General features: G+C 35.0%; 1 protein-coding gene across 2 annotated transcripts in view; it reads right to left on the bottom strand.

The window, feature by feature from the left end:
• The window catches only part of ARHGEF26 (Rho guanine nucleotide exchange factor 26), a 137984-nt gene that overhangs the window by 99408 nt on the left and 23031 nt on the right, over positions 1-15545 (bottom strand). For both annotated transcript variants that reach the window (XM_015131841.3, XM_077994162.1), the window contains exons 5-6: positions 9758-9814; positions 6281-6441 (exon numbers count right to left, since the gene is read on the bottom strand). In XM_015131841.3, coding sequence (XP_014987327.3) covers positions 6281-6441; positions 9758-9814 — 218 coding nt within the window. The remainder of the gene's footprint in view (positions 1-6280; positions 6442-9757; positions 9815-15545) is intronic.

Below are 15545 nucleotides of genomic sequence, written 5' to 3'. Positions count from 1 at the left end.
CCTAGTTAAATTTCATGTGTTTTTCCTTCAAAATTTAGCTTTAAGAATTAGGGAGGTTGAAATTTTAATATTCATACTATAAAAGACTTTTGAAGGTTTACTGTTATTTGCTTATGCATTAAAGTTTAGAATTTTAATTACCAAATAGAAACAGATTTCATAAGGTAAATATGCTATACTATTATTTACATAAATTGTCATTTTCTGGTAATATGAACTCATTTCATAAAATAATATTAAAGCATGTGCATGTAAAGTAGTTTTTAATGTCATATGGCATTTCAATTTTAATACAGTTTGATTAAAATTAGGGAAAAAACTTTTGGAGAAGCAAGTGCGGGGTAAGTACTATTTTGTATGTTTACTACTATTGTAATTTACTCTGCTACACAAAGCAGAAAGCAGAGAATTTGGCATTCACTGCTCATTATATGTTGGGAACAAATTCAGTTCCTTAGGACACAAAAGCATATTGATGGATATTTTTACTTTACTCTGCAGAAACCGAAGACAAGCATAGTTTTAGCTTTAAATGGTTTTCCAAAGAATACCAATGTTTTAACTTTGTAATTGGAAAAAGAGAAACAAGTACCTTGCAAAGGTCTTCAGTAGCATATTTTTATAGGGTATTAATAACAGCACACTCTGTTATTGAAAAAAATTAAATGAAAGACTGTTAACATAACCTAGATATTTAGAATGAAAACTCAGAATTGAGAGTAAAAACACATCTTTTTATGAGACATCAAAGCAAAGACTCATCTAATTTTCATTTTGCAGAAAACTTTTTAACACAAAAGACCTTACTTAGACCTTAAGAGTTTCTAAATAGGGGAAAAGGATTAACATTCAGTCTTCCACAAAAGATAATTTTCTTTCCTAATAGTATCAGTCTTTTAATAGGGATGTATCTTAAATTTAAAAACAATTGGTATTAGATCATATTCTGTTGCAAATTAATGTAAGTTAATCATATTTATAGGTCTTTTTCTATTAACACAGCAATTATCTATAAATTATCCTAAGTAACCATAGATTTGTGGGGGAAGAACCCAAAAAAAAAATCAAAGGAAATATGAAAATAAGCAAAGTATATACTATGTGTGACGTTTAGTTACGAATTAAGCCTATTCATTTCTAATTGAAAGATGATATCTAATATTCCATTTTTCATGAGATGACCAGGCTTTTAAGATAGCTGAGGTCCTTAAAAGACAGGGAGACCATGAAACCAGGAAGAGCTCATGAATTTGAGTCAGAGGGAAGAAGTTGGTACAGTTAAAGCAGAAAGAAGTAGAGTTGGAAGTCAAAGGCTTTTTCCCTGACATTGACCCAAAGCCATCTAGGCACTACCTAAATTTAAAGAATTTAGCTCTAATCATTCCATGCAAAAGGAAAGTGTATCACCCTTCTTAGGCAGGGTAAAAACAATCAGTAGTATTCTAACTTCCCACACACTCCTTTTAAGGAGGGTTAGACAACAAACAATTGTTAGGCCATGGCACCGACAGAGAGTAACAGGAAGGTGTTAATAAGAGAGGCAAACACTTTATAGCCAAAGAACATCAGAAAGATCCATGCACACTGTGCAGTTCCTCTTATCCTATTTACTTCATTTCTGTCCCAACCCACAGGCTCCTTAAATGTTTCTTTGTCAAAGTTCTGACATTTGTCTTCTTTTTACTCCATCCATGCATCTCAAAAAAGGCTTTAGTGGCATTTGGGTGGAACAATTCATGCTTATCTGGGACTGCCCTACTAAGTGTAGGATGCCTGGCACCCTGGCCCGCACCTACTAATGTCAACAGCCCTCCATGTCTACTGGGGCAACCAAAAATGCATTCCCAAGTATCTTTAGGGGGTAAATACCACCCAAACCTTTCCATTTCAAGGAAAGTGCCCTAAAACGCCTCTACAAATACATTGGAGGGTGTTCGCCAACCGCCATGGGTCCCAAGAACCAACAGCCCCTGGGCAGATGCCGCCAGTTGAAATGCTTTGGAATTTAGGAGCCTTGTAGAATAGGAGGCCCTAAGTGTTAACTGAAATGAAAATTTTTTAAAAGAAGAAAAGAATTTTGCAGAGACATACTACTGATACATACACACACACACACACAGTCAAAATGATTGTTGTCCCTGCTGTTTTCAAACAGTGTCAACTTACATAAATCTTAGTGTTATTTATTGGCAGTCAACAACCTAAGTCACAACGAAGGGGACTAGACACCACACTGTTAATTTGGATGTCAAGGATGTTCTGACCACAACCTATATTGAATATGTCATCACCTATAGCTATAATTTTTCATTAGGTGAAAGTAAAACAATGAAGAGAGCCCTGGTTATGACATACTTAACAATACCATTCTTACTCTGTAATATCTAATTCAGACACTGATCATTTATTTTATTCAAGATTTTATTTCACATTTTCTTGGGACTGTAAACTCTCATGAGTAATACATAAGTAGTTGTCAACACTTCGGTGTCACTCTTGAAGTTCAACAAGCAAGTCTTACATCAAGAAATGGCCTTTGCAAATCTTCTGAGTACTTTGAATTTCAAAAGGGCTGTATCTGAAATGAGTGTTTCAAACGAAATCAAAAACACTTTTGTAATGTTAGTTATTATGATATAGACATAAGGTTATCATGTAAAAGCTGAACATTCCTAGTTGAAATATAACAGAGATCAAATTATCACAAAGGCAGATATCCATATTAAAGTATTGCATTAGAAGTGAAAACAAAATAAAAATGTAAAGAATACAGATATTTCTTTGTTTTTCTTTTAATGGAGGCTGAAAAGTATTTCAGTTTTCTTTTTTAAATAAAAAAGACAAAAATGTTCAAAATAGCCCACAAACTATGACAGAAATAAAAATTTTTAATAAAATCTTAAATGATTTAAATTTTGTGAATGATTGAAATTAAAGTAAAATTTTAGTCTATACTTTAAATAAAATGACTTATTTCAAGGTTAGCCAATTATGAATTTGTCAGCCATATCCAGTGACTTCCCCTGTATTATTTCGGGCTCACATTTCTTACTGCTTGTTTCTCCTTTCCTTGTGTTTCCTTTTCTAACTACATTATGTTTATTGTAGAAGCTGAAACTACAGAAAAGTACAAAGACAGAAATTAAAATAGCTCATAATTCATTAAAGATAATTATCCTTTATGTTTTGATAAATTACCTTTCAAATAATTAAAATCTAAAACAATATGAAATCCCACTCTTTAGATCTGCTTTAAAAATCTAAATGTATTAGAAAAAAAGTCCATATTATTAAATATTCCTTTCAAGCATTTTATTGGTTATATAATTGTACACTACATAGGTATACATAGTTTACTAAACTAAACCTATATTACTATTACAGTTCTTTTAGAATTTTCTTTCAGTTTTCCTGACCTCTTAGAGTGATGATCTTTACATGCCTACTAACCATGAACTACATTAATACTTTTGTTATTTATCCTAAGACTTTGTTCATTGAGGGCAGTCTACTTAGGGGTACATACATACTCTACTGAAAAGGCTATAACATAATGCTTGGTATGAATGATAAGTATTCCATAAAAGATAACTAAAATAATAACTAAATAAATGAACATACACGTCCTTCAAGCTTCAGGGAATACCCTGGATTCTAATATTTTGGTATTTGATAAACTCAGTTATGTTCATCATTTCTACTTGTATTAACTTTTTCAGATAAGATGCCTCTAACAGCTTCTATCTTTCTCAGAGCAGGAAAAAAAAAATGCTAATACTTTTTCCCTCTCCTTATCAAGCAGATAATTCTCTTTGATTAGCTAAGCCAAACTTACATGTTAACACTGCTGATCTAGTCAAAGAAAATATTCTTCTGTTTCAGTGAGCATTAGAAAACCTCTTTCCTTCCTTCACTTTTGTTGATGTAATGTTAGTGCTTATCTCAAATTTTAAATCGTTTCAATATCATAGAGGAATATTATTAGTTTAATAGTATTTTCCTGACACATACTATGTTCCAGATGGCTCTTATTCATATGGAAAAGCTTATAAGAGAAATGCTAACTAAAACTATGCTCAGATAATCCTTCTTACCTATCAGATTGACAAAAATCTAAAGGTTTGTTGATATATTCTGCTAGAAAGACTTTGGGGAAGCAAGCATTCATCTATTCTTGGTGGTATTGCAAAACGGTACAATTTCTTTGAAGAAGAATTTGGCAGTATCTTACAAAATAGTATACGCATTTACCCTTTGATCTAGCAATCTTATTTCTAGAAAATCTCAAAGATAGAATGGCTAAAATATAGCAGGGTGTAAGCACAAAGAAAGACTCTCTGTAACAGTAAGACTGAAAATAATCCTAATGCTCATATAGATAGGGGGCTGGATGAATAAATTACTGCACAGTCACTTGCTGGAGAAAGGAGTAAAACATCTCTATAAACTACTATGGAGTAACCTCTAATGTATGTTGTTACGTGAATAAAGAGGTTGAGAAAAATAAGTAGAATATGCTTTCATTTATCTAACAAAGGGAGGGGAATACATATACATAAACATATGCATATGCTTATTATAAAAAACAAAGAAAAACAACTTATTTAAGAGTATCTATACGGGAAGGGAATAGGATAGAGGGGACGGAAATAGAAATTAGACTTCCTTTTTCATGTTTTAAGCTTAATTGAGGTATAATTGATATATGTAAAAGTACCTATTAATATGTACACTTTGATAAATTTGGACTGTCTATGGGCTTTGAATATATCTAGTTTTACAGAGAAAAGCTTGGATTTTTTTTTTCTGGCTATCTACTGAAACAGCCTAAAACCACTTAGCAATGAGCACCCCTGGTACTCACTGAAGTTTTAAAATACCACTTCATCTCAAAAGACACCAGAGCTCTTTGGGGAAATGGCTGATTCCAGGCCTGGAGCAGGAATTGTAAAACATAATCCTTTAACATCTTAAAATGTCATATAGCAAGAATATAACCAAAAAATATTAAGATCAAAGACGAAACAATTTGAGCATTAATAAATAGAATAAGGTGAACTTTACCACTTGAGTATATGAACAGATGGATGTACCTTTCCCTTTATAGGAATATTTCGGCTAATAAATGAATAAAGAACGATAAATTAGAGTAACACTGTTTTGCAATCCTTAATGAATTAATGGATCTGGTACTGATTACCACCCATACATTATGTGCTTCGTGGGAAATTCTACAGAACAAATGACCTGATTTCTTCAACAAATAATTCCAAGGAAAAAAAACATAAAAATGAATGAGGAAAGTTTTTTAATGTGCAGACATGCTATAATCTCTAGGATAGAGGTAAAAAAAAAAAAAAAGTAAGGAGCAGAGCAGTGTTTATAGTATGGTAAGATTTAAGTAAAAACAAGAAAAGAATATATATATACACATATTTTTTCTTACATAATCATAAAGTATTACTAAAAAGATATACAAGAAAGCAAATGTTGACTGTGGTTATGTTTCAGGTGGCCAGGGAACAGTATATGAATGACATTTTACTATAGGATCTTTTGTATTTTTGGAATTTTAAAACATGTGAATCTATTACTTGCACACACAAAAATTAAATAGAATAAAATCATAAAAGCATCATCATAAGTATGACCACAACGGTGTAGTTATGTAAGAAAATAAACTTATTCATAAGAGCTGAATAGTGAAGCATTTATAAGTAAAACATCCTATGTATATAGTTGGAAAAATTTAAGCAAAAATCATTGATAAGTAAATATGGAAAATTTTAACAACTGCTAAACATAAGTTTTGAATGAATAAAAGTTTATTATATGATTTTATCTACTTTTCATGACGAAAAATAAAGCAAAAAATCTTAAATATAATGAAAATATATATTATTAAATTGTAGCCGGATACTGCCTATAGAAGACTTAAGCCTGAGGCTTACTCTTTCTTTACTGAAATGGATGAATATCACAGACTAGTACCAAACCAAGGCCCTCTCCTTGATGCAATCAGAAATAAAGAGCAAGTGAAGTGGGGAAAGAGAAGGAATAAAGTGACTTCGGACAGCTGTCTGCTGTCACAATTCATTACACACTGAGCATCTGTCTATCCACCAAACTTGAAACATATCTAAAATTTATTTCAAGGAATCAAGACAAAAGCCAATTAAATGAGACTTTATGACCTGAAATGCCTTCCTTTAGAGATAACAAAGTGTCTATTAGTATGCAACTTCTTGGCACGACCAAAGGCAGAGTGCAGCGCACTTACTTTTTGCTTGCCTCACAGACGTCTGTAATATTGGAGAAAAGATGGTGCCTCTCGGTTTTAGTCATTGTATCACTCAGTTCTTTAGAATTTTTAAACATTCGTATCAAGATCTCCAAGCTGAGTAGATATGAATGTTCAGAGGATATGACTTCAAAGATAGCCTGGTAAGAAGGACAAATAATTGTATTATTAATTATTTTAATTAAAGAACTAAATATAGCTGTCATAATTTTGCTATAAGAATAACAAGATATTCCACTTTTCAAGCATAATATCTTGGAAAGTACAAAAAGAGAAGCATTAAAGAAACAACATCACCAAACTACTCTCTTTACATAATACACATTTACCCAAATCTTAAAAAATAATCACTATCTGTAAATATGAAAAAAATGAAAGCATGTGGATGACTTGACATCACATCCTGAGGTCATGCCTTTGCCAAGGGGTAGAATCTACAGAAGGAAGCTAGAGCATGTCATAAAATCTCAGTGTGACATTCATTAACCTTTGGGGTCATCTCCTCCAGTCCTGCTTTCAAAGCATGCTGCTTTAGGGAAAGTAAGGATTTATGGTCCTCTCTTGAGACTCGGAGAAAATTTCTCACACCTTCCTTCCCTTCCCTCTTGTGTGTCATGCTCTTCCTCTCTCTACGCTTAATCTAATTTCAGTCAATAACAGCAAATATTCTGGTAGGACTGTGTCTACCCTCAAAAGGTTCTTATCAGCCACAGGAATTCTTTTATATAAACTCATACAATTGAAAGTAATTCCATCTGTTCAACAAGTCACACTCTCCACTCTCATCAGTGTCTCAAGAAGGAGCAAAGGACTCTCTGCAGAGACTCTCAGAGGCAGGCACACGGTGGTTTTCCTGATAAGTACTAACGATGAAATACCAACCCACATATGTGGATAAGACTCCAACGCCCTGTGTAAGGAATTCATCTAGATCCTTAACAAAATCAAATTCAGATCCTCTAAAAAGGGACATAGGGAAAATGCAGGCCTAAGATTCACAGACTTCCTGGAAAGCTCCCTGGTAATGCCGCCTTCATCACCCTGATCTCCAGGGCTCCACCCCTTCAAGTCCTTGCCCCAAAGAGCAGAGGGTACTGTGCTGGGTGGGAGCAGGAACGGCACAAGCAGGTGCTGATGGGTGCTCTATATTTTAGAAATCAGGTTAGAAGTGCTAATCTCAGGGTTCACCTCCACTTTTAACTTCTGTAAGGTTTAGGGACTTGGGTCTTACTTAAATGTGCTAATCTAGCCTCAGCTGTGTTTCATGAAATTAAGTGATTTAACTATCTGAAGAGTAAAGAGTTAAAAAATGTTAAGAGTCTCATTTAACTTGTATGTTGTGTAATTTTTTCAATCAATACAATAACCCCCAAAAACTATACACAAAGCAAATTAAAGAAAAAATTACCTTCTGGACCGTAAATAATGGATTTCAGGTGTTGATGTATATGATGCCTTGGAATGACTTAAAATATTTGCAACAGCAAAGACATTTTTCACTTCTTCAATGCTGAACTATGCTAATTTATTAATGTGATTAAGTGTTGAGGGTTTTGAGAACCAAAAATTAATACTGCTGAATTCAACATTTTATATAATTTATTTTAATTTGTTTTTGAAGGGCATAAACTAATTAATAAAACCTTTGTTATCTCCAAAGGAAAACATTTAGGGTTATAAAGTCTCATTCATTTGGCTTTTGTCTTGATTCCTTGAAATAAATTTTGAGGTATGTTTCAAGTTTGGTGGACAGACAGATGTTCAGTGTATAATGAATTGTGACAGGAGACAGCTGTCTGAAGTCATTTATTTCATTCCTTCTTTTCCCCCACTCTGCTCAGTCTTTACTTCTGATTACATCAAGGAGAGAGTGTGTAATCTAATCCAAATATCCAAACTGGGCAAAAAGACATAATGAACTATTTATAACAGATCACAGGAAACGGTAAATAATTGGTAGTTTATTATAATACATTTAATAAAATAATTGCTAAAATATACTGCAATAATACTATCAACTCTTTAAAAGCAAATTAGGTTAGACCTGTTATATATAGCAGGTAGAAATAGCTAAATAGGAATAGAAAGTCTGAATAAATATTTTCAGAATATGATAGAAATAGGCAAGGTTTAAATATATAAGGTTTAAAAGAACAGAAGTGTTCAAATGGGATTAATACCTTGGAGGAGCTTTTAAATTTAGCCACAAGGAGAGGGAAACGTTTTTACGTCACAATGCTAACAGTGAAGGAAAAAGTCCCATCTACTGTCCAGCATTGGAAAAATAGATAAAAAATCTTTAAAGGTGGTGTTCATAGAAGAGAATACTATATGATGATTGAAATGAATGATCTAGATTCATATGCATTAACATGAATAATCTCAAAAATAATGTTGAGTGTAAAAAACAAATAATCAAAAAATATGCACAGAATAATATCATACCTATATATTTTCACACACATGCACAAAAAAATATGTGTGTGTAGGTTATACATAATTTTAAGACACAGGCTGGAAGTATACATACCAGTTGTCTCTGGGGAGGAAAGGAAAGAAATGGGACTAAGGAAGAGAATGCAGGCCTTCTACACTATCAGTTTTATGTTCTTTTTAAAAAAGGAGAAAAATTACAATTGTTATACATTTGTTAATTCTCAGTGGATAGGTACATCAAAGTTCTATGTTATTACTTTTTTAAAACTTGGAAAAATGGCACTATACTGCACCCTTAAATTTTGCTTTATTCTTAATGTCAACCAAAAAAAAAAAAAAAGGGACATCCTTGTGTCCTTTGTGGAATCAATTTATATGCATGCATATGCACTGACATACACACACGCGCACACACTAATATGCATGAAGCAAGAGGAAAACACTTTGAGAGCTTCACAATATTATTACAATATGCAGTTTTCTCAAATTGCATTGATTTAAACTTCAAGTTGTAAAACTCCATTATTAACTTGTTTTTACTAAATAAACTTTTTATTTTGGTAAAATTTTAAATTTATAGAAAACTTGCAAAGAGTGTTCAGAGCCCCCTGTATGCTTCATCCAGCTTTCCCTAACCTAGGGTATCTTACATAAATAGGCTCCATTTATCTACAGACTAATGTGACCATCAGTTTTTCCATAAACATCCTTTTTCAGTTCTAGGATCCAACGTTGGTTTCATTCTTTATCATATTTCTCTCAGTTTAAATACCTGAACTAGGGACTTTGTTGTTTAAAATCAAATGATGTTGAGTGATATTGAGATATTTAAAATTTTTTTCTTTTCTGGGGGCTTATGTGTAGCTTTACTTTAAAATGATCACTTACTGCTTGTGTTAAACAAATACAATTTTCAAAGGACAACACTGAACAAGTGCACACAAAAAGTGAAAACACAAAAGAGCAGAGACTGACACGCACACTCCAGAGCTCTAAAGCAGCTGCTCGATAGAAACATACCTCTTGTCTCTTTCTTTCCTCTTGGCTTACTGTCTGAGATAATCCATTTCTTTTCACCTAGGAGAAAAAGCAAAGTAGAGTTGACTCATTTATCAATACTTTAAAAGTTTCCTTATTATTCAAGGCATAACTCTACGCCCTTCAAAAATGAATTAAGATAAACTATACAAAATGTTGAATTCATCAAATTATTATTAATTAATCAGCAATTATTTACTAAATATTTATAGTGTGCCAAAAAATATACTAAGCATTTTACACCCTTTTTCCCATTGAATCCTCATACAAACTCTAGAAAGCTGATACTGTTCTTTTCCCCATTTCATAGATGGGGGTAACAACTGAGGCTTAGGATCCAAGAGCACATAGCTAATAGGTAACAAGGCCAGGATCTGCATCGATGCCGGTCCAATTCCAGGGCTAATGCTTTTAGTCAACATTATTGGTTAGGGACCCCCTACTTTATATGAAAGGCACCCCATTTTAAGGGTTGGGCTAGCATCACTAAGACCCCTTCTAATACCAAGTCTGTACCAGTTTTCATGTGTTTTTTTTGTCCACATATGTCTTGGAATGTTCTTAGCTTTACCCACCATCCTGACCCTGGGTCAGCCTGTCAGCAAGAATTCATGGTTAAAAAGGATTCTTTACACATTTTAATAAGGGAGGAGACTGGCCAGAAGAATGTAACCCTTCAGAGCTGCTCCCTTTGGTTAACCCTGACGAGGAATTTCACAGGATTTCCTGCATGACCTAAAGCCCGGCAGATAGATATACAGGTGTCATGCCCACAATCTCTGCAGGTGAGGTCACCAGCAAGACTTTCCATGCCAGTGGCATCTCCGCCCAAATGGGGTTCAGACCCAAAAAATCTTGAGAAGAGAATGAAAAACCTGGGCTTAAAGACCTACACAGATGACAGCTAGTTTACTGTGGAATTAAGAGTACTTTGTCCGATCAACAGAGAGGGTAAACCCACAACTAAAGTACTTGCTCCTTTGAAGGGAAAGAGAAGGTAGTTTTGACAAAGATAAAGCATTAATATACAGAATTATAATCTTTCACTAATACTAACATGACAGATAGTAAAATATTCCTTTAATAAAAAAGCCATCAGTAAGGAACTAGCAAAACTATGGTGCTAGAAAAAGACATTCCGGGCAGCATTCTTGTATTCTGATTAAGAAAACTGAAGGGTCGCACATTTGGGGAGCCTGAAAGTTCCCTCTAAGTTATGACAAAGCAGCTCCTCATTGCTGGCTGCCAGGCTGCTGCTCCCAGGCCTGTGCTCCCGTCTCCATCCTTCTATGCCCTGTAACAGAACAGGCTCTCCAGATTCTTCCTCCGAGGCCCAGAAGAGTCATTTTGTCCACCTGAGGCATCATTCCACAGCCAACTCCAAATTAAGTAGCACCATACAGCAGGTGTCTGGAGTAGAAGGTCATGAACAGGCAAGAAGATTTCAGAGACTGATCAAGGTGGAGAGATGAAGCCCAGGAGGGGAGAGAATGATCTGAAAAGAGGAAGAATGATTTGAAAAGGGGACCCCAAGAAGACTGAGAGAGAGCAGAGAAGAGACAATCAGGGGAGAATGAGAATGTAGGTGAATAACATCAAATGGAAGTAAGGAAGAAAGAAAAGCAGAGAGGAAAGGAGGGAGGAAGAATGGAAAAGGAAGAAAAGAAGGGGAAATAATGTGTACAAAGTTTTTAATAGGAAATACCTCTGAAAATTCTCAAATTCAGAAACAGTGACCTTATCTGTAAACTTAAGTAAAAATCACTTGACGTTCCAGGCTTTTTTAGCATGAAAAACATACGTTTATACCTACAGTCTTAACATATACATCCTTTTTGAAGTTTACCAATTTTTGCTAAGAGAATCTAAAGTATTGTCAAATTTATCACATTTCTTCAAGTGTTTCTATTGTCTCCATTTGTGGGCAAGAAAATATAATATACCAGCTTTTAAAACCTACGAGTCTTACTTGATATATAAGGTGAAGGAAATTAAAATTGTACAGGCTCCTTTTTCTTATTTATTTATTTATCGAGACAGAATCTCACTCTGTTGCTCAGGCTGGAGTGCAGTGGCGCTATGTCAGCTCACTGCAACCTCCACCTTCCAGGTTCAAGCAATTCTCCTGCCTCAGCCTCCTGAGGATGAGGAGCTGAGATTACAGGTGTGCACCACGGTGCCTGGCTAATATTTGTATTTTTAGTGGAGAGGGGGTTTCACCATATTGACCAGGCTGGTCTGGAACTCCTGACCTCAGGTGATCTGCTCACCTCGGCCTTCCAAAGTGCTGGGATTAGAGACGTGAGCCACCGCGTCTGGCTTCATTTTTAAAATATACATTTCATACCAGCTTCAGCTAGGTACAAATGGGAAGACGTAGACAGCCAAAGCAATACTCCTTTAAACACACAGACAGCCAAAGCAACCTCATTTGAACTTTCTTATTCCTCACTGGTTTAAATTTCTTATTTAAATATATCATCAACAAGTAGAACTGCAAAAGTAGTTTTTAACAAAGCAGTAAGAACTGGATTTAATGTGAGGTTCTTGATTTTGTATAATCCAGCCAATTCATAAAACTGTTCAAATCTGTGGATTCTGAATTTTAAAGAGAATATATGAACATATGTCAATACCTTCAACATTTTAAGTAGATAGAAAATAATTCAAATAAAATGACAGTGAACAATACTACAGTTTTGACATGTTAAAAATATGAGCATATATCTGTGCCTTATTAAGACAGTGAATGCACAGAACTCGCTAATGTTATAATAGTTTTAAATTCATAATTACAAATTTACTGTATAATGGATGCTGAAATTCTTGACCTGTGATCTTTATAACTGAAAAATTTTACATGTCAAAATGAGATAGAAATTAATAATTCACTAAACCTAATAAAGAACACTAAAAGATATTTCTTCTATGGATATGATACTGTCTAGTTAGACCCAAAACATATGTTATGAAATTTGTAAACGGGTAAGCTCCCAAAGTATAGATCCAAAAGGTAATTATTAGACACTCCATCTAAAATCATGCCGGTTTCCCTTTTGATACCTTGTGCTATGGTCTGAATGTTTGTGGTCTCCCAAATTCATATATTGGAATCCTAACCCCTAAGGTGATGGTATTAGGAGGTGGAGCCTTTCAGGAAGTGATTAAGCTTTGCCCCATGAATGGGATTAATACCCTTTAAAATAGGCCCCAGAGAAACCCCTAACCCTTCTACCATGTGAAGAGGTAGCAAGAAGGCACTAAGTGCCAGAAAGCAGCCCCTTGCCAAACACCAAATCTGCCCTGATTTGGGGCTTTCCAGCCTCCAATACTGTGAGAAATAAATTTCTGTTGTTTATAAGCTACCCAATTTATGCTATTTTGTTATGGCAGCCCAAACTAAAGTACCTTGCAGGTCTGAGCTTCTCAGATAAATACCCTAAGAAGGAACAGACAAGCTTTAGACTGTGAGTCCATTATTACACTCGTTCCAGTTACGCTAAGCATCTCCACCTTGCAGCGAAATGTGTAAAAGAACTATAAACTCTGTGTAATATTTATTGGTCTTTGACTCCACTAACTGGAATAGGTTATGAGCCAAGTTCTCTAAGCCCCAAATAGATCCTCAAATTGTCATTTACACAGAACTTATCTATGGATCTAGCCAGTCCTACAGCTGTGGAGAGAACCAAGATTAGCACTAGTCCCTTAACTGATCAGATAATCATTTTCTGTGAAGTAAAGAGGGATATTTACGTTCTGACACCCTCTTTGTTCTCAGACCCTCCATGACTTGACACTGTTTCTAGATGAATGTGCATTCCTTCTATTTTTGACCACCAGCTAGGGAAAACAGATGGGAAGACTCCAAAAGCCTCACCAACCAAAAAGACTCAAAAATGTAGCCAGTTAAAAATTACATTAGATTTACAATCCAAGATCACTCTGTCTCCATAAAGCACTAATTTATACTGAACACCCATTTGAGCTAAGACTCAATGGACTTTACTCATTTGCTGAAAATAAGTTTGTTTTTCATGTCCATTGGTGATTCTCTATTTACAGACTTCCTTTCTCAAGAGCTCAAATGGGAAGGGATTTCAAAGTGAAATTATACCACAGGACACAATCACTTTCAGGTCCTTTCTACAGACTTAATGCAACCTGAGTAGTCCCTGAATTATAAATGAGCTAGAGTTCTTTCACTGTAAATAACATGGGAACAGCAGCAGTTTGAGAGTATGCTTGAAATCCCTAAAATGAAAAATCTGCCAGAGTCCAGAAAGAGTGTCCTCTGTAACCAGACCCAACAGGCTCTCTTTAACCCCACGACATCCACAAGGAAAGGTTCTAAGACATCACTCTACCTAACTAGGTGCTGCCACAGAACACAAATTTCAAAGGGCCAGAGATTTGCATAACCAAACACTACATATGAGGTCAAGATGGGTCATCTTTTTGGGAAGTGGTGGGTTATCAGAAAGGGAGAATGCTTTTTTTAAGAAAAGAAAAAGTAGAAGGATAATAGCACATATCATAAAATCATATGCTTAATTTAAAAATGCATCAGGTAATATGCCAATGACCTCCAAATTTATTTGTTCAGAAAGCTGATCTCTCTGATGTCCTGTTGTTAAGCTTAATTCTGCAATCCTCAAAAAAGTGTTTGGATCTCAAGAAATAGCAAGTACTCAGCCTCAAGCAGACAACATCGAGTTTGATAAAATAATGGAAAACTCAGATAAAGCAGGCCAGGACATTTGCTCCTCTATGGCCTGCATCACCATCTACAGACAGAGCCAGGATTCCTGAATGAACCCAAATTATTTCAATACAGACATGAAGCTGAGAATACAAACTACAGATAAGTAATTAAATGCACAAGAATGAACTGTTGTGCTTCGTACATTTAGGAGATAAACACGCATTACTTCATTTGCAGCCAGCACTCACTAGCTTGCTACCCACGTCAATTCCTGATTCAGAGTTCTGGTTGGTTCTTAATTTATTTCTCAAACTACCATTATATCAAATGTTTACCATGAACCAGGTACTGTTCCTTCCATGCATCTAAACCCTATAACAATTCTGTGAGGAAGGCATTACTATCCCTAGTTTACAAATAAAGAACGGAGACACAGAAAAGTTAAGTCATTCACCCTAATAAGTGGAAAGCTGAGATTCAAACTTGGGTCTGCTTGTCCACCCCCAAAACCTGAGCTCTTCATCGTTGTAGCACACTGCCTTCTAAAACTTCAGAGTTTTTAAAGAGCTGTCCAAGCTACTCTTCTCCTAAATTAAGTTCCTCCCCCTGAATGCCCCAGAAACAACATCTCTCATTGGCTTCCTGGCTTCTGCTGCAGTGAAAGCTAAGCTGTCAGCAGGGCTCCCTGGTCATTTAACTTGTTGATTAATCCTGACATTTCTACCACCAAACAAATTCCTCTCTTTTACTTGTGGCTCTCTCTAACTTGCATTCCCTGCTGTGGGTTACTGAGCCTGGACCAAAATGTATTCTCTATCCCCCAAATGAACAAGAAATCCAGTTCTCATGTATCTATCAGCTAAATTAAGAAGAGAAAATGAGGTTAACAAACACATGAAAAGCTAATGACACAGAATTAGCAAGGACGAAAGGGAATAAATTCAGGGTAAAGGGCAATTCTATAATTTAACCAAAGATTATCAATTTTTAAACGTGCACTATTTAATAAAATACTGGGGAATAGACCAGACTTATAGCAGTGGTTAACAGCTGAGGAGTTGGGAA

Source organism: Macaca mulatta, chromosome 2 (genome assembly GCF_049350105.2).
Source record: "Macaca mulatta isolate MMU2019108-1 chromosome 2, T2T-MMU8v2.0, whole genome shotgun sequence".
NCBI classification, from domain to species: domain Eukaryota; kingdom Metazoa; phylum Chordata; class Mammalia; order Primates; family Cercopithecidae; genus Macaca; species Macaca mulatta.
Note: the sequence above shows the minus strand (reverse complement) of the source record. Positions and strands in the feature narration are given on the sequence as shown.